Source organism: Rattus rattus, chromosome 1 (assembly GCF_011064425.1).
Source record: "Rattus rattus isolate New Zealand chromosome 1, Rrattus_CSIRO_v1, whole genome shotgun sequence".
Taxonomy (NCBI): domain Eukaryota; kingdom Metazoa; phylum Chordata; class Mammalia; order Rodentia; family Muridae; genus Rattus; species Rattus rattus.
The window spans coordinates 172,925,527-172,947,588 of NC_046154.1; the positions used below are offsets into that span (position 1 = coordinate 172,925,527).

At 43.9% G+C, this 22,062-nt stretch overlaps 2 protein-coding genes across 3 annotated transcripts in view; one reads left to right on the top strand and one right to left on the bottom strand.

Moving 5' to 3' along the window:
• Positions 1–1,001: 1,001 nt before the first annotated feature.
• Positions 1,002–14,998, top strand: Usp44 (ubiquitin specific peptidase 44). Its single transcript, XM_032890776.1, has 5 exons — positions 1,002–2,435; positions 5,657–5,852; positions 7,760–7,868; positions 13,356–13,561; positions 14,464–14,998. The coding sequence occupies exons 1-5, from the start codon at positions 1,005–1,007 to the stop codon at positions 14,664–14,666; spliced, it is 2,145 nt and encodes a 714-aa protein (XP_032746667.1). The 5' UTR covers positions 1,002–1,004; the 3' UTR covers positions 14,667–14,998.
• A 2,544-nt stretch (positions 14,999–17,542) lies between these two features.
• The window catches only part of Metap2 (methionyl aminopeptidase 2), a 29,532-nt gene continuing 25,012 nt past the window's right edge, over positions 17,543–22,062 (bottom strand). For both annotated transcript variants that reach the window (XM_032911542.1, XM_032911533.1), the window contains exons 9-11: positions 19,430–19,533; positions 18,846–18,961; positions 17,543–18,231 (exon numbers count right to left, since the gene is read on the bottom strand). In XM_032911542.1, the coding sequence (XP_032767433.1) occupies positions 17,979–18,231; positions 18,846–18,961; positions 19,430–19,533 (473 nt within the window). In that variant the 3' untranslated portion in view covers positions 17,543–17,978. The remainder of the gene's footprint in view (positions 18,232–18,845; positions 18,962–19,429; positions 19,534–22,062) is intronic.

Sequence of the window (22,062 nt, forward strand, 5' to 3'; positions counted from 1 at the left end):
CCTTCCATCCAGCCCCTTTGTGTGACGTAAACTTTAATAGCAATGAGTATAGAAGCAGGGAAACCATTCAGAAGCCTCACTGTGATACTGCAGGTGAGAGGTCATCGTGGTTTGGGGCATTGGTAGAACAGGTGGTTGGATTCTAGAGATTATTACGGAAATGAAGCCAACAGTTTCCTCTGAGCCATCTCCTTCTGATCTGGAGGGTGAGTTCAAGAGTGACGCCAAGGGCGGGAGAGATGGCTCAGTAGGAAGAGCAGGGGCTTGCAGAGATCTGGCTTCAGTTTATGGCGTCCACATGACCGCGTACAACAGTAGTTCCAGGGGAATCCAGCACCCACTTCTGACCTCCAAGGTCACCAGGCATACCCATGGTACACTTCCATGTGTCCGGACAAAGCACCCATATGCACAGATTAGAGATAAAGTGATGTCAAGAGTTTTTCATCAACACATAAAAGGATATAGGGTCATGGTATATATTAATAATCAATGTCTTACTAGCAACTGTATATACTAGGCTATACCTATTTATAAGCCCAAATATATGCTGTATATATATAGACTTATATATAGTAGGCTTATAAATATATGTGTATATATACATATATTTATACATATATATGTATGAGCATATATATGCCTATATATAATCCTGTGTCGTTACAGTCCTCTGAGCACTCCCAGTGTTATTCCATTTTATTTAAACTGCTCATATTGCTAGCATATACATGGTGTGTATGTGTGTGTGTGTGGGTACTGGGAGAGAAAGACAGGAAAACCAAAGCAAGGAGAGGGAGAACAGCCTCCGGTATTGTGACAGACATTGCAGAAATAAGATTGAGAGGCAGTAAATGTATACTATTAACCTTGGGAAGTCATAGACGGGGAATTGGCTTAGCTCTTCCACTCTTGTTTGGCTTAGTTTTCAGATGCTCCCCGTGTTGTGAAGAGAGGCCCGACTGGATTATGTGTTTTTCAGACAGACTAGATCCCTGCTAACAATGGATAGGTGCAAGCACATTGAGCAGCTGCAGCTTGCTCAAGGACATTCCATCCTCAACCCTCAGAAATGGTTCTGCATGGTCTGCAACACAACGGAGTCCATTTGGGCTTGCCTCAGCTGTTCCCACGTCGCCTGTGGGCAGTATATCCAAGAGCACGCACTGAAGCACTTTGAGGAAAGCAGCCATCCGGTGGCCTTTGAGGTGAATGACATGTATGTTTTTTGTTATCTTTGTAACGATTATGTCCTAAACGATAACACAGCCGGAGATCTGAAGTCACTACGAAGTACACTAAGTGCAATCAAAGGTAAAAGTTACCCTTGTGTGGTTCAGAGTGACTCGGTCTTACAGCCTGTGAATGCGCAGGCCGATTCTTACTCCCTACACGACAGCACCCAGTCTCTGCCTGGAAGTGAAGATCCGATGTGCACTGCCCTCTGGCACAGGAGACGTGCGCTCATGGGAAAAACCTTTCGAACTTGGTTTGAACAGTCACCGATTGGAAGGAAAAGGCAAGAGCAAACTCAGGAGAAAACGGTAGCCAAGAGAGAGGTGAAGAGAAGGCAGCAGGAGTTAGAGCAGCAGATGAAAGCTGAGCTGGAATGCACTCCTCCGCGAAAGAGTTTACGCTTACAAGGCCTCTCCGAGGCGGCCACGGTCGAAATCCTTCCGGTGCAGGCACCGCCGCCACCTCCAGCGTCCCCAGCGAAGGAGAAAGCCTTAGCGCTACCTCCCTTGGAAGACGGGAAACTTAAAAGAGTAAGTGACTCCTTAATCAAACGAAGGCCCGCGGTAACTCCTGGTGTAACCGGACTGAGAAATTTAGGAAATACTTGCTATATGAATTCTGTTCTTCAAGTGTTGAGTCATTTACTCATTTTTCGACAATGTTTTTTAAAGCTTGACCTGAACCAATGGCTGGCTGTGGCTGCCAGCGATAAAGCCCGATCCTATAAGCACTCAGCCGTCACGGATGCTGCGACAGTGGCGGCACATCAGATGAACGAAGGGCAAGAGAAGGAGAAAGGCTTCGCGTGCTCCAGACACCCGGGTTTATCTTCAGGCCTAAGCGGAGGAGCCTCCAAAGGTCGGAACATGGAGCTCATTCAGCCAAGGGAGCCCAGTTCCCCGTACAGTTCTCTCTGCCATGAATTGCACACCCTGTTCCAAGTCATGTGGTCCGGAGAGTGGGCCCTGGTCTCGCCGTTTGCCATGCTTCACTCAGTGTGGAAGCTGATCCCTGCTTTCCGTGGTTATGCCCAGCAAGATGCGCAGGAATTTCTTTGTGAACTTCTGGATAAGATACAGCGAGAACTAGAGACAACCGGAACCAAATTACCAGCTCTCATCCCCACCTCCCAAAGGAGGCTCATTGAGCAAGTTCTGAACGTCGTAAATAACATTTTTCACGGACAACTACTTAGTCAGGTATGGATTTCTTAACTTATTTTACCGTCCTAGGCAGTTCCTAAAGGGCGGCCTACAGCTGGGTAGTCTGTATGTATCTAGCGTGTGAAAGTTGGTGGCATTTTTAGGTCAGAATAGATTTATGAATGTGTGAAGAAGACCCAGATTTCTGTGAATCACTGGAAATAGTTGTGTATTCGTGGAAGCAGAGGCTTTTTCAAGGGGAGGGAACTGCATTTTCTAGGTTAGAGTATAGCCATTCTCTGAATGGTTAAGGAAAGGTGTGTGTGTGTGTGTGTGTCTGTCTGTCTGTCTGTCTGTGCGCATGTGCACACATGGGTAAGTATAATGTTACAGTGCCCTGCATAAAGAGTATCGAGTTGAAATCTGTATTCTAAGAATCTCAATGTTGTGTAAACAACACTTCCCAATTATTCCTTAATTGGTCAGTAAAGCTAGCTGATCAGCCAGTGACTGAAAAGGGAGAGAGTAGGACTGGACTTCCTTCCAGTGAGGGGAGGGGGAGAGAGGGAGAGAGGAAGTAGGAGAGAGAGCCTTTGGGAAGTAGTCAGATCAGTTTAGAGGATTAAAATAGGGTAATACTGCTTGATTGTTGTGCCCTTAAGCTGTTAAATAAATATAGTAGTCCAGTCTCAATGATTTGGTAGATAGCTGGGTTAAGAGAGAAACTGTGTGCTCTCATTTGAAATGCCACTAGTGAGTGTGTGTGTGTTGGTTACCTGGCGGACATAGTTGCTGTGCTGTGAGAATGAATACAGTACATGAGCAGTTTAAGGCAACATCCCATTAAAAGTATAAGGGTCAAAAATCTTGAACCAGTAAGGGAATTTGAAGGTAAAGAAATATGGTTTTTTTGTTTTATTTTTTTTTAGATTAATAATGCCAAATGGTTTTCCTTTGTATCAGTCACTTCTGTAAGTTTTCCTTGTCATGAAAGGACGGGCCACAAACCAGATTCCCTCTGCATAGTGGTCCTCTGACCAGTGGTCTTGGTAAACTGTCCCCAGGCCAAAGCCCCTGCTTCCCCTAGCACACAGCTTTCCTTTGTGTTTCAGCTGAGGCAGAAGGGGCTGCTGCTTCATGCCTATAATTTTACCACTGTCGTGAGTTTTAGTGTAAATCTCTATTTTCCTGTGGTCTTAGGGGACCCTCTGAATGAAGAGTTGTTCCACAACTCTTGACGCAAAGGTTGAGAACCACTGGCTAGAGTTGCAGAAGGCTGGGTTTGGTTCCCAGAACCCACACCTGGTGGCTCACAACTGCCTCTAACTCCTGCCATGGGGGCATCTGACACCTCTGCCTGCCCTTCACAGGTCCCTGCACTCACGTGCACGTACTCCATCCACACGCAAATGCACATACCTGAAACAAATATGTCTGGGGCTGGAGAGATGGTTCAGCAGCTAAGAGCACTGGCTGCTCTTCCAGAGTCCTGAGTTCAATTCCCAGCAACCACATGGTGGCTCACAACCATCTGTTATGGGATCAGATGCCCTCTTCTGGTGTGTCTGAAGGCAGCTACACTGTACTCACATACATACAATAAATAAATCTTTTTAAAACATCATTTAAGAAAATAATAAATCTTTAAAAAAATTTTAATCCTTCTTTTCAAAATATTTTTGTATGTTTATTTCTACCATAATTTATTTAATCATACCTCTGTTGTAGATTTTGGACTATTTCCAATTTTTTGTTATGTCATGATAAATTAGTATTTTTCCTGATTTCCATGACACAGTGCTAGAATTACTTTATCCAGAGGGAGGAGCTTAGGGGCTGGGCCGATGGCTCAGGGGTTGAGAGCAGGTACTACACTTGCATAGGACCTGAGTTCAGTTCCTAGCACCACGCCAGGCAGCTTGCAAGGTCTGTAACTCCTGCTCTAGGAGGATCCAATGCCTTGGGCCTTGAAGGGCTCCATCACGCACATGCATACACCCACACACAAGTACATAGGATTTTTAAAAAGGGCATAATTTGAGTAGCAATGATAATTTAATTTTCAGGAGGTTATTTCCTCATCTTCGATTTCCAATAGTGTGAGAATGGCCACGTGGTTTTTTCTTTACTTTATAAATGAGTGAATCTTGAAATGAGTTGTTTTTTAAAAGAATTATCTGTTTTATGTTTATAAGTACACTGTAGCTGTCCTCAGACACACCAGAAGAGGGCATCAAGATCCCATTACAGATGGCTGTGAGCCACCATGTGGTTGCTGGGATTTGAACTCAGGACCTCTGGAAGAGCAGTCAGATCTTAGCCACTGAGTCATGTCTCCAATGAATACGATTTGTTATATAAACATTTGCTTTTCTTTTGGCCGTTGCATCCTGTCATGGAGCCACTACACATCTTCTCTTTTCCCTAGAAGGCTCTCTTCCTAGAAGTCATGTGATAGACTTCAAGAAACTTCTCAAAACCTGACTTCCATGCTGAATCTTTGCCTTGTTGCCTGTATGCCTGCACACCAGAATTGGGCATCAAGATCCAACTACAGATAGTTGTGAGCCACCATGTAGGTGCTGGGAATTGAATTCAGGACTCTGGAAGAGCAGAGCAGCCAGCACTCAACAGCCAGGTCATCTCTTGAACCCTATTTTGTATGTCGTATATCGATTCAGCTTGTGATGTCTTCAGCTGTTCCTGTGCTGGGTTGATGGCGTCAAATAGCCCACTCACTAAATTGCCTCTAGTTATTAGAATTCTTGTTTTGTGGTGCGTGTGCGTGTGCGTGTGCGTGTGCGTGCAGGGTTGGGCATCAGAGGACATCTTAGAACTGCCTTCTCTCCCTCTACCCTTTGGGTCCCAGGAATCGGACTGAGTTGGATCATCATGAGGTTTAGCAGCCAGTGCCTTCCCCTTGAGTCATCTCACCAGCCCTACCTAAAAGAGATTTATTAATTTAATGTATGTGAGTGAGTACATTGTAGCTGTCTTCAGACACACCAGAAGAAGGCATCAGATCCCATTACAGATGCTTGTGAGCCACCATGCGGGTGTTGGAAGAGCAGTCAGTGCTCTTAACCTCTGAGCCTTTTCTCCGGCCCTACCTAAAAGCTTCTTAAAAGTTGCAGTCGATCGTCCTGACAGATTGTAAAACCTGCTTGTCCGTTTTCTAATAGTTCATTCGCAGAAGAAAAGCTCATTTCGCAACGACCTCTAGTGAAAGTTCCTGCTTGGCAGCGAGATTGTGAGCAGAGTTACCTTTTCCTTTGCAGGTTACCTGCCTTGCTTGCAACAACAAATCCAATACTATAGAGCCGTTCTGGGACTTGTCACTGGAATTCCCAGAGAGATACCAATGCAGTGGGAAAGACGCTGCCTCGCAGCCATGTCTGGTCACTGATATGTTGGGCAAGTTTACAGAAACAGAAGCTTTAGAAGGGAAAATCTACGTGTGTGACCATTGTAACTGTGAGTACAGCCTGTCGCTCCGTGCTTTTGTAAGATTAATATTAGGTGGAGACGAGGAACCTAGCAGAAAGCGCTTCAGTAGTAGCTATGAAAACAATTTTCTTTTTAGTTTTGCAAAAGAAGTCAGACATTTCTATTGATAATGATCATTATTGATGATATTAAATTTCTTCTTGTAGTGCTGGACAGATGGCTCAATGGTTCAGGGCACTGGTAATTCTGAGGGAGAGCCAGGACTCCATTCCCAGCACCCATGTGGCAGCTCAAGTCTGTCTTTAACTGAGCCCCAAGGAGTCTGATGCCTTGCTACCTCAGGCACACGTGTGGTGTGCAGACATACAGGAAGGCAATGCCTTACTACCTCAGGCACACGTGTGCTGTACAGACATACGGGAAGGCAATGCCTTGCTACCTCAGGCACACGTGTGGTGTACAGACATACAGGAAGGCAGAACACTCACCCATACACACAGAATAAAACTGATTTTATTCATTTATTTACTTACTACTTATTTACTTACTTTGATAGGGTTTCTCTTTGTGGGCCTGGCTATCCTGGAACTCACTCCGTAGACCAGACTAGCCTCAAAGTCAGAAATTCGCCTGCCTCTGCCTCCCGAGTGCTGGGATTAAAGGCAGATGCCTGGCTCAATAATCATTTTTTTTTTTTTATAATTTCCATGTCTCAAAAAAATAATACTAGAGCTTGAAATACTCTTTAAAAAAATAGTGCTAGGAGATTAAACCTCATGTTTCCTGCCTGCTAGGCAGCCGATGAAGAGATGCCATATTGATTATTTTCCAGAACCACTGAGTCCCATTTTGTTCTGAGTGCTGCCTTAATTTCACATTATTAGATAATGACAGAGCCTGAGATCTACAGGATCTAGGATCTGTAGAGAGCAGTGAGCCTTTGTCAGACTTGCTAGGATGATTTTAAAATGTCCCAAATACCTTTATCACCAAAACTTTGGGGTAAGGGTAGATAATATTGTACATGTAGAATATGGTCTCATAGTAATTTGAATTTGTAATGAGGCCGACAAATCCAGGCCTGGAAGAATTGCTTTAACACAGGAAGATGAAGATTTGCAAGTAGAAGCCGGAGTCCGTACCCGTACACATAGAGTTCAAAAGCAGGAGTGGATGGTCCAGCAGAGACCCCAAGAGACAGTCCCTAGGTGGACATGAGAGAAGCGGGGGAGACAGTACCCTGAGTTCTCCTTGTTAAGAGCGCCTGACACTGGAGGGGTGGGGAGAGAACTGGGAAGCATTATCAGGTAAGGCTAAGGATGCAGGATCCTGTGCCCAGTGCTCACCCATGTGCCTGGGAGTGGCTCAGTGAAGGCTAAATGGCTTGACCATGTTTTTAAGAGTTCAGTAAATATATTATTAATACAGTAATAAAGTAATACAGTAAAAGGAAATGTTAACTTTGTCCTGCTAGCTGGGCTAGTCAGATGTACTTTTAAATATATTCTTGCGTGAGTGTTCTGCCTGTATGTGTAAAAGCACACCGAATGTGTTGTGCCCGCAGAGGCCAGGAGAGGGTGTGGCGTCCCCAGGACCTGTAGTCGCAGACAGTTGTGAGCCCCCACGAGGGTGGGTCCTGAGAACTGAATCTGGATTCCCTGCCAAGCAAGCGGCATTTGTGCTTGACTGCTGAGCCTCCTGTGGCCCCATGCAGGACTGTTACGTCCCTTACGTTCCCTCCTGTTACCCTGACTGTGCATCCGTTTCTTGTTTTACAAAACGCACCACATTTCCTGAGGTCAAAGCCTGAGCTCACCTCTAGCATGGTGCTCTCTACCTGGAGCCAGTGTGGGTGGGTTACGTGAAAAAGTTCACTTGTGGTTTTCCTTGTAATTTTTGAAACTCTATTTTATTTTATTTTATTTGTATTTTAGCGAAGCGTAGAAAGTTTTCGTCAAAACCAGTTGTACTCACAGAAGCCCAGAAACAGCTTATGATATGCCACCTCCCTCAGGTTCTCAGACTGCACCTCAAGCGATTCAGGTCAGTAGTGTCAGTTCCAGCCGCCTGCCACTTACAGGAGTAATTGGGTCATTCCTTCTGCTTAGGCTGCGTCAGGACTTGGAGTATGCATACGAGGGGTTGAATGTGAGCACTGGGTGCTTGGCACAGGGACAGTCTTTTTAAAGTGTATTTAAAGGTATTGTCTTTAGCTTTGAACAGCAGACATCGTTTATACTCAGTAAGTGAGTTGTTTTGATAACTGTTTTTCATAGCCAGGGCCAGGCTAGCCTAGAACTTGTACCCTAGCATGGCATCAAATTGAGAATCCTCCTGCCTCAGCTTCCTGAGTACCAAGATTCCAGGAACATATCACATATCCCAGCAGTGACTGTGACCTGCTCCATGTGAATTTAATTATATTTATTGTTTAATATTCCGGTATACCTTTTTAAAGATGTAACTTTGTAATGTGTGTATTTTACCCAGTTGCTTTGTGCTTAGAGTATATTGATCAAAGATACAGTAGTTTGCGGGCTAGTGAGGAGGGTTAAAGTACCTGACACCAAGTTCAATCCACTGGATTCTACTCATGGCTCAGAGAACCCAGCCCCACAAGAGCCCTCTGACCTTGACTGACACGACAGCATGAACATCTCCCAGAATAAGACACACAAAATAAAATGTAACTTAAAACCATAAGAAAGCCAACTGTAGTGGTACACACCTTTGATCCCAGCACTCAGGAGGCAGACATAGGTGGATCGCTGAGTTCAAGACAAGCCTCCTTTATATAGTGAGTTCCAAGACAGCTAGGGCTACCCAGAGAGACCAAGACTCACCAACAAACATCCCAAGAGTGCAATCAAAGCATTTTTTAAAAATTGGTGTTTTTTTAAAATTTTTTATTAATTTTTATCAGACACACCAGAAGAGGGCACCAGCTCTCATTACAGATGGTTGTGAGCCACCATGTGGTTGCTGGGATTTGAACTCAGGACCTCTGGAAGAGTAGCCAGCGCTCTTAACCACAGAGCCATCTCTCGAGCCCCCAAAATTGTCCACTTACGTGTACGTGCCTGTGTATTCACAAATAAGAATGCCACAAAGCACATGTGGTCGTTGGAGGACAGCTTCTTAGGGTTGGTTCTCCTACCATGTGTGTCATGAGGACTGGTCTGTCAGGATTGGTGGCAGCCATCCCTTACCCACTTAAGCCTCCTTGCTTGGCAGCTCCTAAAGCAGTTTTCCTATTTCCTTATGTCTTGAAACTGTGTCTTTCTGTGCACCCCTGGCCATCCTGAACGCTTACATAGAGCGGGCTAAGATCCTCCTGCCTCTGCCAAGGTTAAAGGTACAGACCACCATGCCAAGAAGAATACATTTCTTTAGTTCAAGTAAGCCATTGCAGAAGTAAATTCATCCACCCTTCCCCATAGACACTGTCATCCTTGGCTGTTGACTGACTGACTTGTAGCCGCTAACGATGCTGTCAGCAGCCCTATGAATGCCTTGTAAGGGACACTAGGTTCCTTCCTCAAGATTCCAGGTGTGCACAGCAGGAGCAGTCAGGTAAAGAACTATGTGCAAGTGCTGTTGGATTTGAGGAAGGTGGTGAGCAAGAGCATGCCTTAGGGTGCTTGGGGCCCTGGGCCTTTATGAATCCTATCTAAAGCATAGATCCTAACGATACAGCACAGGACGCCACCCCAACACCCAGCAAACCGTCTGCAGTGAAGTAGCTTAATTTGCTTACTTCTCTCCTACCAAGCAGAACAGAACCTTAGCAGTGACCAGTGTGACAAAGGGCGCATTGCTAAGAGCCTCTCCATTCTCCTCGGCTTTCTCTTCCCTCCAGTACATTCCGTCAGGGGAGGTCAGTAGGCCATTAATGGGGCAGTGAAAGGGCTCTTGGAAACCACCAAGTTCTGGCTACAGGCGAAAAGCTTCTGGTAAAGAGGGGCTTTAGCTCTCTCATCCTCGAGGTCCTCCATATCTAGTTAGACTGTGGCTCCCTAGTCCTAGCTAGCTCTGTGGAGCCTCACCTCCACGGCTGGCTGCCCTTTCTTTCAGAGCAAGGCAGACCCCTGCAGTTTTCTGTGCTTCTCAGGCAGAGTAATATTAGCGTGTACGTGTAACTGGATGCCCGCCTTTTGGGGTGGTCCTTGCATCAGCCCTGCATCTGTCAGGGTGCCAACCATCTGCAGCCTCAGTCGCCCATCCCGTTCCACACCCTCTGCTGCTTCAGCTCCCTCTGGGCACCTGTCTTCCCTCAGACACCCCTGGCTGCTCTGGGCGGCTCACTCCTGATTCCCGGATTTAAATGCCGCATCTCAAGGCCCAGTATTGTGCTTCATGCAATTGCCTTTCTTAATCCTCTGATCTCAAGGCCCAGATGTGTTTCATAGAGCATGCCCACAGCAAATAAAGGGAAGTATATCTGGGAGGACCGTTAAACCAAAGGGCAGCATGAACGGAGGTATGGAGGGAAGAATAGGACCAATTCATTCATTAACTACCTAGTTGATGAGGAGGGAAAACATGGTGGAGTGATTAACAGTAATAAGGGAGGTGGAGAGTGAGGCTACGTATCGGGCTGGAGGGATGGCTCAGCAGTTAATAGCACTGGCTGTTCTTCCAAAAGACACAGGTTCAATTCCCAGCACCCACATGGCAGCTCACAACTGCTGGAATTCCAGTCCCAGGGATCCGACGGCCTCACACAGACATCTACATGCAGGCAAAACACTAATGCACATGAAATAAAAACTTTTCTTTTTAAGACAGGGGCTAGCCTCAGACTTAGAGATTACCACTGCCTCTGCCTCAGCGCTGGGGTTAAAGGCATGTACCACCATACCTTCAGTATTAGAAAGCAGCGGGACTCAGCAAATGTTTTAGTTGGTAAAGTCCCCAAAAGGACATTAACATTGCCAGTTAACATACTCATATTAAGAGGCAATGAAAATGAGCCAATTTACAAGATAATTTTAAATTACTGTCTGAATTTTTTAAAACATTTTTTGGCAGTCGGAGGGAAACATATGCTTTAGTGTGCACGTCAAGGTCCAAGGACAATTTGAGTGAGGTTGTTCTTTGTGGGGACAGGACGTAAGCCATCAGATTGGCAGTAGGCACGTCCACCTATACTGAGCCATCGTGTCCCTCTTTTTTATTTTTTTTTTTTAAAGATGTCAGTTTGCTTTCTAAGATTTTATTTATTTATTATATATAAGTACACTGTAGCTGTCTTCAGACACACCAGAAGAGGGCATCAGAACTCTTTACAGATGGTTGTGAGCCACCATGTGGTTGCTGGGACTTGAACTCAGGACCTCTGGAAGAGCAGTCGGTGCTCTTAACCGCTGAGCCATCTCTCCAGCCCCATCTTGTCCCTCTTAAAATCACTTTCTACATAGGCAGTGCAAACACTAAGTTACTTACAATGCCCTGGAATAAACTACCAAGTCGCCATGTCTATAGAGAAAAACGTCATAGCAGTGTGAAAAGAGGCATCAAAAAGAAAAAGTACACCAGTACAGAGAATTTAGTTATCAGTTGGGTGTTCCCTTGAGCTCCTCCTTACATCCCCTCAGTTTGCTGGTGGAGCTCACATGATATTTTATCCATTACTACAAAGGACATCATAGGATACTGATGACCAGTCGGGATAGAGGAGGCACTGGGAAGGAGAAAACCGACCAAACAGCAGCAGCGACCTCCACCACCTTTCTTTAGGGTTACTGTTGCTGCGATGAATGAAATACCATCCAAGAGCAGCTTAGGGAGCAAAGGGCTTATGCTTCACATCACTGTTGGTGACTGAAGAAAAAGTCAGGACAGGAACTCACACAGGGCAGAAACTGATGCAGGAGCTGATGCAGAGGCCATGGAGGGGGCTGCTCACTGGCTTGCTCCTCAGCTTGCTCTGCCTGCTCTCTTACAGACCCCAGGTCCACCCGTCCAAGGGTGGCACCGCCCACAGTCGGCTGCCCCATCAGTCGATAATTAAGAAACTGCCTTCCAGCTAGAACCCATGGAGGCTTTTTCTCACTCAAGGTTCACTGCTCTCGGGTGACTTGAGCTTGTATCTGATAGAAATAAGGTAGTCAGCACATAGACCTTTCCCAGGCATGCCCGCTCCTTTGTTTCACGCTACCCAGAAGCCCTCAGGCGAGGGCCTCTAGGGCAATTACTGTGGCAGCTTCACTATGTGGACATTCTGGGAGCTCGGGTTCTCCCTTTCCTTGGGCTGACGTCTGAGCATCCTCGGCAGTTTCTGGCTACTCGAGAGCACACAGAAGGCTCCTCGGCACTTGAGAGAGTCCAAGGAAGGCATGAGAAATGCAAGACCACTGGCTGGTACTCATGCTGGAGTGGAGCTCTCTGGCCCTGCAAGCGGCATAATCTGCATGGCTCACCTTGACCTCTGCACTGTTTCGCACTGTGTTTTCCTTATAACCGTGTACATTGCTCTCAGCATGTCGTTCTGTCTCAACTTCATGTTTTAGGACTTGTGTTGCTGCATTTTATCTCTGTAGTACCCCAGCAAGATGAGGCTCACAAGAGCTCTTCGACACTGGCTTTCCTTTCTGTAGCTACACAGTTTGTCAGGGATAAAATGCTCCTTGCTGTGCTGAGATCCGGGGAGGAGTCACACTGAGGAAGAAAGTGACATTACGGAGCCTTATTTAATTCTTGTCACTTAGACATTCCCTACTTAGTGTAGAGAGTTGTGAATTGTTTTTTTTTTTGATTTATTTATTTATTATATATAAGTACACTGTAGCTATCTTCAGATACACCAGAAGAGGGCATCGGATCTCTTTTCAGATGGTTGTGAGCCACCATGTGGTTGCTGGGAATTGAACTCATGACCTCTGGAAGAGCAGTCGGGTGCTCTTAACCGCTGAGCCATCTCTCCAGCCCGTGAATTGTTCTTAGGTATTAAAAGGAACCCATGCTTTTCTTTCCTCAGACCTACCCTTCAGAGAGAGAGATAGACTATACCTCCCACTTGAGATGTCCCTTTCATGCCATAGCAAGACAGAGTAGAACTCATAAGGTTAGCATTCATTTTCTAGGTTTCAATTCTGCATTACAGAAGACAGTTGAAGCCTGCTGGAAGCCTCCTGTATAGTTGCATAAGCCTGTGATACCTCACTGGGGTAGAGGCAGGACATTCAGCAGTTCAAGGTCACCCCTGACTACATGGGACCCTGCCTGAAAAGACAAAACCATGTAGCAACAAAAAGGGCTTCGAATATAGCACAGTGGTGAAATGCTTGCCTACCAGGTCTAACATTCTCAACACTCCATGCATGTATTGTTAAACTCAGGAGGCAGCCTTCACTGGGCCCTGTTGCAGAAGAAACACACATCCCTCCTCCACAGCCAGCTCAGCGCTGAGAACACGTGTTATACATGCGTTTTTAGATGACACTCTTGGGAATCTGTTAAAACTGTGTAGACCTAATATGTGGCAAGCTTTCTTGAGAATTCTGAATTGTCTCTTGCTTTTGTTCCTAGATGGTCAGGACGTAATAACCGAGAGAAGATTGGTGTTCATGTTGTCTTTGAGGAAACCTTAAACATGGAGCCCTATTGCTGCAGTGAGACCCTGAACGCTCTCAGACCAGAGTGCTTTATCTATAATTTATCTGCTGTCGTAATCCACCATGGAAAAGGATTTGGCTCAGGACACTACACTGCCTACTGCTACAATTCTGAAGGAGGTAGAGCCAAGAAAGCCAATTTTATCTTGGGTTAGACTTGCAAGCTTCTGTTTAAGTTTTTTAGCACTTTCTAAGTTGCCTACTAAGTCACCTGATCGCTCACCCGCCTTCTTTTTAGACAAAGGCAGTCAGTGCTGCTGGAGTTTTGGTGGGTTGGGGTTACAGAAAATATTTTACAGGTTTGGATACTTTTTTCTTTTGAAATAGAACCCCATTTATGTAACTGGCTATTCTAGAATTCAGGCTGGACTTGAACTAAGATGTTCCTGCCTCTGCCTCTGTCTCTGCCTCTGCCTGCGCCCCTCCTGAGGGCTGGGATTAAAGACATGAGTTTCTCTATAGACTTGGTACTCGATGTATAGATCAGGCTGGCCTTGAACTCAAGACATACCCCAGCTTCTGCCTCCCAAATATGCCAGCAGGCCCAGCACTGGCTAGTTTCTCTTACAGTCATACTTGTGGCTCCCTGGTTTGTTAAAGAACAGGGTATTTAATGACCCAGAGATGACATATACTTGTTCATACGAAGTCACCCTCACTTGTGTTCTCCATGTCCCCTCTACAGCTGCCTTTCTGATTTCCTCAGCCAAAGCCTTGCTATTCTGAAAAAGACTCTGTTAAAGCTGCTAGGACTGTACACTGTGCTTGATATAGTGAGTAGCAGAAGCAATAACTTAGTGTGTCCACTGGGAAAGGAGGCTGTCAAGTACATGCATCAGATCTGTAACTCCAGACTACTAAGGATAGGCTACTCCATAAAACGAGTATGGACACTTGGCCACTGCAAAGAAATGACCTGCCCTTGCTTTCCTGCAGGAAACCGTCCACTCCCAGTCAAACAGGCTTTTGTGGTAGACACATCTGAAACTCCTTTACCACCACTGCTCTCTGCTTGTCTCTAGGGTTCTGGGTACACTGCAACGACTCCAAGCTAAGCATGTGCACTATGGAAGAAGTGCTCAGGGCCCAGGCTTATATCTTATTCTATACCCAGCGAGTGACTGAGAACGGACATTCGAGACTCTTGCCTCCTGAGCTCCTGTCCAACAGCCAGCAGCACCCCAGTGAAGAAACGGACACCTCTTCTAATGAAGTCCTCAGCTGATCCAGACCGTGGGCTCTCGTTATTTGTATATATACTTTTTAAATGGGCTGACCTACGATGCTGGGCTTCATTGTTTTTATTCTGTAATTATGATCAGTGCCTGCTGTTTACACATTGTGTATTTAACTACAAAGTTTTTCTTTTTTTACAGAGACAAACTATAAATATATGTATATCAACTATAGGCCAACTAAAACTTTTTTCAAATATTTGAGTTTTATACTTTTAGTGTTTACCTCAGAATATTATTACCTCTTATATTTTGATGTCTTAATTGCCTCAAATCATGAATTTGTGCAATCTACTAAAGAAATTCAGGTGGCATCCTTTTATATCTATTGTTACTTATTTATCTTTTGTAGCTGTTTTCTATACAGATTCTAACTACATGGGAAGGAGATGCTCTTCACAAATTGTCTTACTAAGAAAAGAATGCCATTGGTCTAACGACTCCCGTTCTGCGCCTTGGAGGAAAATAGATTGGAAGTGAAATACTACAGTAGTTCTGGTTGTTCCCGAGGCTGCATCCTCCCACAGGGCTCAAACAGATCTAATGCAGATCCTGGCCTTTCACTACAAAATGTATTGCTTCCATAACTGTCCTTTATTGAGCACAAATTCAAACTGAAAATGGCAGATTTACAATACTTCAATGAACTTTGAAACTATGGGCAATGAAAAAATAGTTCCAATAAAGCAGTCACAAAATTTTGAACTTAGCAAACCAGTATATTATGATATACAAATGTAGTTTATCTTGAGAGTGAATTTTTATGTTTAGTTATTTTAGATCTCTTAAGTCCTTGCGATTTTATTTTTTATTTTTTAGTTGAAAGGAATATAGTAGGACAAAATGCATAGGGACAGATGTATAAGGCAGAGAAGACACTGGGTCAAGCATGGCACCTGGGCTATTACATCTAAGATCTCATCTTTCTTTAAGTAACCTGAGCCTGACTCTAGCAAAGATTATGTGACCACTGGGAACTTCTCAGGGCCCTGGCCCCACTTTAAAAACTCTAAAAGTGACCTAAACTGAGAGATTTCTTCTGCTTTGTACTAAAGAAAGCTTCCCAGGTTTTATGGGAACCCCGCTGCTGCAGGGCAAAGCCATCCCCGCCACCACCCCCTAACCTGCTCAGAAAGGGGGCTCCACCAGCCTACTGATCCCAAATTCCCTGTCAGCCCCTGGGAGAGCTTTTGTCTCCTCTTGCTAAATAAAGTGACAGCTTACTTCTAAACCAGGCAGAGTTAGCTGTCTTTAGCACAGACTTCTGAAAGGAGTGTCACCTGGGGCTTGTAACAAAACTGCAACAAAAAGGCAGGCTTTTCGTGCCACAAATCCAGCCGGAGCATACTGGGTCTGAAAATGCCTTAACAGTGTGCTAACAGGATGCACACTGTTACATCAACCGTTAAATGTACCTCATTAAAGATTTATGTGAAAGGTACCGAGTCTAACCTTTGATTTCAAGGACGGTTTTTTGAATCGATACATTGTAGCACCTTATTTTTACTGCTGTTTAAGAGAGAGAAAAAACGTGAAACCAGCACACAGCAGACTGTTGTACTTTCAAGATTTTGTTGTGAATCTAAAACTGCATTGAAGAAAACAAAACCCAAATGATGAAAAGAAACCTGTTTTCTTATTAAATACCTCAGTTGTACCATGGACATCTATATTCTTAAATTGTTCTAACCAAAACCAACGGTGTGGATTGTAAAATAATTTACTAAAGGCTCTATTGTTAAACATCACAGGAAAACTTGGTTCCAGGAAGAGATACATCACGAAATGTAACAATGATTTTAGGGGATACATAGCTAGTAAGCAAACAATACATTCCCCTGTGTGTTGGTTTTGGCTTTCCTTTATAAATGCTCCCAACAGTGCTAAGGTAAGTTTGGACCTTACAAAGAGGAGACTGCTAAAAAGGTCTCAGAAAACTCTAAAGCTCTTTGGTTAGGGGTCAGTTTTTAACATCCTGGGCTTAGATATCAAGGAACATGAATCCAGACCCCCAGGAGCCAGATGGAGAGCCTCATGAATGTGTTGAAAACCGATGTCATACTCAAAGGCAGCAGTGTGACTACCAGCACCATAAAGACCACTCATACCACCAAAAGTAACCTTTACTTAAAACTATTCACACAGCACACAATCCAGGTCTGTTAAGTCTGTCTTCTCTTCAGAGACACTGTCAAGCAAAATAATTATATAGCATCCCAGAGGCAATACAGCACCATTGTGCTAAGGCATACACAAATTAAGGCTTTACCTGGGCAAGGAGAAATGATGGAACACTTCTAGCAAACCACAAAGGTTTTAAGCAGCTAAATTATTGGGCCGAGTCAAAACAAGTTAAATATGTGTCTTTACATTCAAATTAACAAAGCAAACCTCATTTCCTCAAGTAATTGGATGCTGGAATCTCTAACTTGTTGGAGGCCATGGCTGTGAACGTTGAGTACTTGGCTCACGAAGGGTAAAACCCAATCCCAAGATAACTTTTCTAATTAGGACAAGATTCAATATTTTGCTTGTGGCTTTAATATTGATTTGGTTTTCTAATGTGGAATACATATATGGGTTAAGGGACATTTACTACATCAAGGTTTTTCCAGTTGGCACAATGTTTCCTCCCACGATGCTTAAATCAGTACATCTTCCTATGAGAGGTGGGGGAGACATTTTAAATATGCTTCTACAAAACACATTCCTCAACTGCACTCATTCCTGCCTGCTTCATACACATGAAGACCTTGTAGCCACCATGCCTGAAGAGAATCTGCGGTATCTGCTGTATGCACAGTCAGATAACACCATCCACACTCAAGCTGCTTTCTGTTTAGAATTACAACCGTAGACATTACAATGTGGCTCTCAGATCTGAAAATGTCTTTATTTTTTAGAAAATGGATTCCAGGAAGGTTAAAAAGCAATACCAGAGGGCATAGGTGCAGAACTGGATGTATGTAGTCATTCAAAGCATCCAAGTAAGAATATGGCAATATAAATATCCAAAAAGCATCTCTTAGGTCTTCAAAACAAAACGTGTAAGTAATTCCTAACTAGTGAGCAGTACAGCATTTCCTAGACGGGAGAAACAGTTAACAGTAAAGTCTTGAAAGCCTTTTCCTTGGTTAATTACATGTAGACAGTTTGGCTTTGATCAAACTCCTTTAAACATGGATAACAGCATTACACAGGTCCACTGTTAAAACAGACAACATGTTGCAAATTACTTGTGGTATAATGTGTTCCAACAAAGCTTAGAAAATAAAGACGTTGAGTTGGCTTTGGACTAAGTTTTAATAGTCATCTCCTCTGCTGACAACTTCTTTACAGGTTGGGCGCAGCAGTATGGTATGTTCAAACTGTGCTGTGTATGATCCTTTAATGTCACAGAGTGGTGGATATGGATCTACAATGCCCAAGTCACACAGGTTCTTCAGAGCCATTAAGTATTTACTTTCTCCCAAGCGATCCAGCCACCTTCGGCAGAAGGCAAGGGTACCAAAGTTTTCGTTGATGACATTCAACAAGTGTTTTGTTCTTGGAAGCCTAAAAGGAGAAAAGTGAAGACAGTTGGCGAAAGAGTTAACTAACCAATCTACCCATTATAAAAGTCAAATCCATGCTGTATCTGCACCTGGAGTCTGAGCTTGACGCATGTATTGTTCTTTCACTAACAGTAAGGGGTATGCAATGGCTCGAAGACATGGCTGTGGAGCATGAAGATCACCTTATGTGTGCTAAGTTCCTAGACAGAGAACATAATGGAAGTCCCTTTCCAGAGAACAAGTTCACAGGGGACGACAACCTGTGAAAGCATGAATCCTACCTATAGTCAACCTCTGTAAAGAATGAAAAACACAAAGTCAACTGGGATAGGACACTACCAACAAGAAACGCATTATGATCCCAAACCTAGGACTGCCAGGAAGTAAGGGCATCATCATCAGAGACTGGGTTTGGACTCCTCTCTCCACCATTTAAGCCAGGGTAAAGTTACCAGGGCCATCTGTCTGCTGTACTACAGACACCGTCTAAATCACTGCTCAGATGGCAGACTCGTGACATCACAGACGCGCCGCCTGACTGCAGACTCGTGACACTCACAGACGCGCCGCCTGACAGACAGGCTGGAAGAAGATGCTCATGAGTTAAGTCCTCACCTTATTGGCACGTGTCCCACATCAAAATTTTTCATGTAGTGTGAACATTCCATATCGTCATGAACCACGCCCTTCCCTGTGCTACCAAAGGTCTCAATGGCATACACCTCTCCTTCCTAAAAAAAAAAAAAAAACAAAAAACAAACAAACAAACAAAAAACCACACACACACACATGAGAACTAATCAATTTCCCATGAAATAAAGCAGCAGTAACATTAAACATACTTCATGTCTCCTCAGCACCTCTGACCATGGGATACCCCTAATCAAATACAGACTTTATATAGGTGGATCCTAGTTCATCTGCACCCCAATGTTTCCTAAGACACCAGCACTGAGGACATTCTTAATAAATCCCTATGCTTGGTAAATACCACACTGACCCCATTTTCATAAGCACAGCAAACTATGAATATGAATTATAAGCTTATTTTGTTCAGTATTCATTTAGATGAGAGTTAGTTTAGAACAAAGTGTCATGGCTTTTCACAGAAGTCTTAAGAGATGGGCGGAGGGCGGACAGTGACAGTGACACCTTCTAGCACGAACAATGCCCTTGTTAGCAAGGGGTTACTCACATACCTCCATTCTCGTAGCTTCCCCTCCTTTCACAATGGGCACTGTTTTTCCAGCATGAATTCTATATGGCCCAATTGAATGTCCATTTAAGTTACGTATGGGTTTCACTGTTATAATAAAGAAGTAATAGTGTTAAGGATCTCTCAAGGATAAGCATTTAATTTTTACCCTTTGGTACAGACTGTTTATCCAAAAGAAGACGCTAAGAGTGGTGGCACACATTTTTAAATCCCAGTACTTGGGAGGCAGAGGCAGGTGAATCTGAGTTCAAAGCTAGCCTAGTCTACCCTTAGTGAGTTATAGGCTACCCAGGGCTATTCTAGAAAGAAATGAAGGGGAGGCGGGAGGGAAAAGTAGTTAAAGTGTGAAAGAAGGCTGAAGAGGAGGCAACCATTTTAAGCCGATCACCCACACCAGGCAGCTCACAACCAGCCCCAGAGGATTCAATGCCTGCCGGCCTCCACGCACACCTGTGTTCATTTGCACACACCTACCGTCTCACACGCATCATTTTCAAATTACCAAAGAGAACATTAAGGGAGGAATGGAAGGAAAAATAGTAAGTGATAGATACCATATGGAAATAAGAACAACCTTAAGGACAAAAACTATGGCTCTAAAACTAAAGATAATGTGAAGGGTGAGGGTTCCGTCAAACAAACCTTAGATGTAGATTTTACTATTTCAAATGCTACAAAAACAGACTCTAAACTCAATTTTCTGCAACCAATGAATAAGTCACACAATAGAACATTACTCAAAAATTGAAACAAAGCAAGACATAGTTTAACAAGGGGAATGAGCAGTAATGAATGATTAAGACCAGAGACAGACATCTTACAGGTTTCCATGTGTGCACTGGTGCAAACCTGATGCACGACTGCTACTTAAGAGTATGTGAGGGGCTGGAGAGATGGCTCAGCGGTTAAGAGCACTGACTGCATCCCACTAAAATCAGGGACTAGACAAGGCTGCCCACTTCTCCTACTTATTCAATATAGTTCTTGAAGTTCTAGCCAGAGCAATCAGACAACAAAAGGAGGTCAAGGGATACAGATCGGAAAAAAGAAGAAGTCAAAATATCACTATTTGCAGATGATATATGATAGTATATTTAAAAAATGATCCCAAAAATTCCACCAGAGAACTACTAAAGCTGATAAACAACTTCAGCAAAGTGGCTGGGTATAAAATTAACTCAAATAAATCAGTAGCCTTCCTCTACACAAAAGAGAAACAGGCCGAGAAAGAAATTAGGGAAATGACACCCTTCATAATAGATCCAAATAATATAAAGTACCTCCTTTTTAACCAAGCAAGGAAAGATCTGTACAATAAGAACTTCAAGACTCTGAAGAAAGAAATTGAAGAAGATCTCAGAAGATGGAAAGATCTCCCATGCTCATGGATTGGCAGGATTAATATAGTAAAATGGCCATTCTACCAAAAAGCAATCTACCGATTCAATGCAATCCCCATCAAAATACCAATCCAATTCTTCAAAGAGTTAGACAGAACAATTTGCAAATTCATCTGGAATAACAAAAAACCCAGGATAGCTAAAACTATCCTCAACAATAAAAGGACTTCAGGGGGAATCACTATCCCAGATCTCAAGCAGTATTACAGAGCAATAGTGATAAAAACTGCATGGTATTGGTACAGAGACAGACAGATAGACCAATGGAACAGAATTGAAGACCCAGAAATGAACCCACACTCCTATGGGCACTTGATTTTTGACAAAGGAGCCAAAACCATCCAATGGAAAAAAGATAGCATTTTCAGCAAATGGTGCTGGTTCAACTGGAGGTCAACATGTAGAAGAATGCAGATCGATCCATGCTTATCACCCTGTACAAAGCTTAAGTCCAAGTGGATCAAGGACCTCCACATCAAACCAGATACACTCAAACTAATAGAAGAAAAACTAGGGAAGCATTTGGAACACATGGGCACTGGAAAAAATTTCCTGAACAAAACACCCATGGCTTATGCTCTAAGATCAAGAATCGACAAATGGGATCTCATAAAACTGCAAAGCTTCTGTAAGGCAAAGGACACTGTGGTTAGGACAAAACGGCAACCAACAGTTTGGGAAAAGATCTTTACCAATCCTACAACAGATAGAGGGCTTATATCCAAAATATACAAAGAACTGAAGAAGTTAGACAGCAGGGAGGCAAATAACCCTATTAAAAAATGGGGTTCAGAGCTAAACAGAGAATTCACAGCTGAGGAATGCCGAATGGCTGAGAAACACCTAAAGAAATGGTCAACATCTTTAGTCATCAGGGAAATGCAAATCAAAACAACCCTGAGATTTCACCTCACACCAGTGAGAATGGCTAAGATCAAAAAACTCAGGTGACAGCAAATGCTGGCGAGGATGTGGAGAAAAGGGAACACTCCTCCATTGTTTGGGGTTGCAGACTGCTGCAACCATTCTGGAAATCAGTCTGGAGGTTCCTCAGAAAATTGGACATTGAACTGCCTGAGGATCCAGCTATACCTCTCCTGGGCATATACCCAAAAGATGCCCCAACATATAAAAAAGACACGTGCTCCACTATGTTCATCGCAGCCTTATTTATAATAACCAGAAGCTGGAAAGAACCCAGATGCCCTTCAACAGA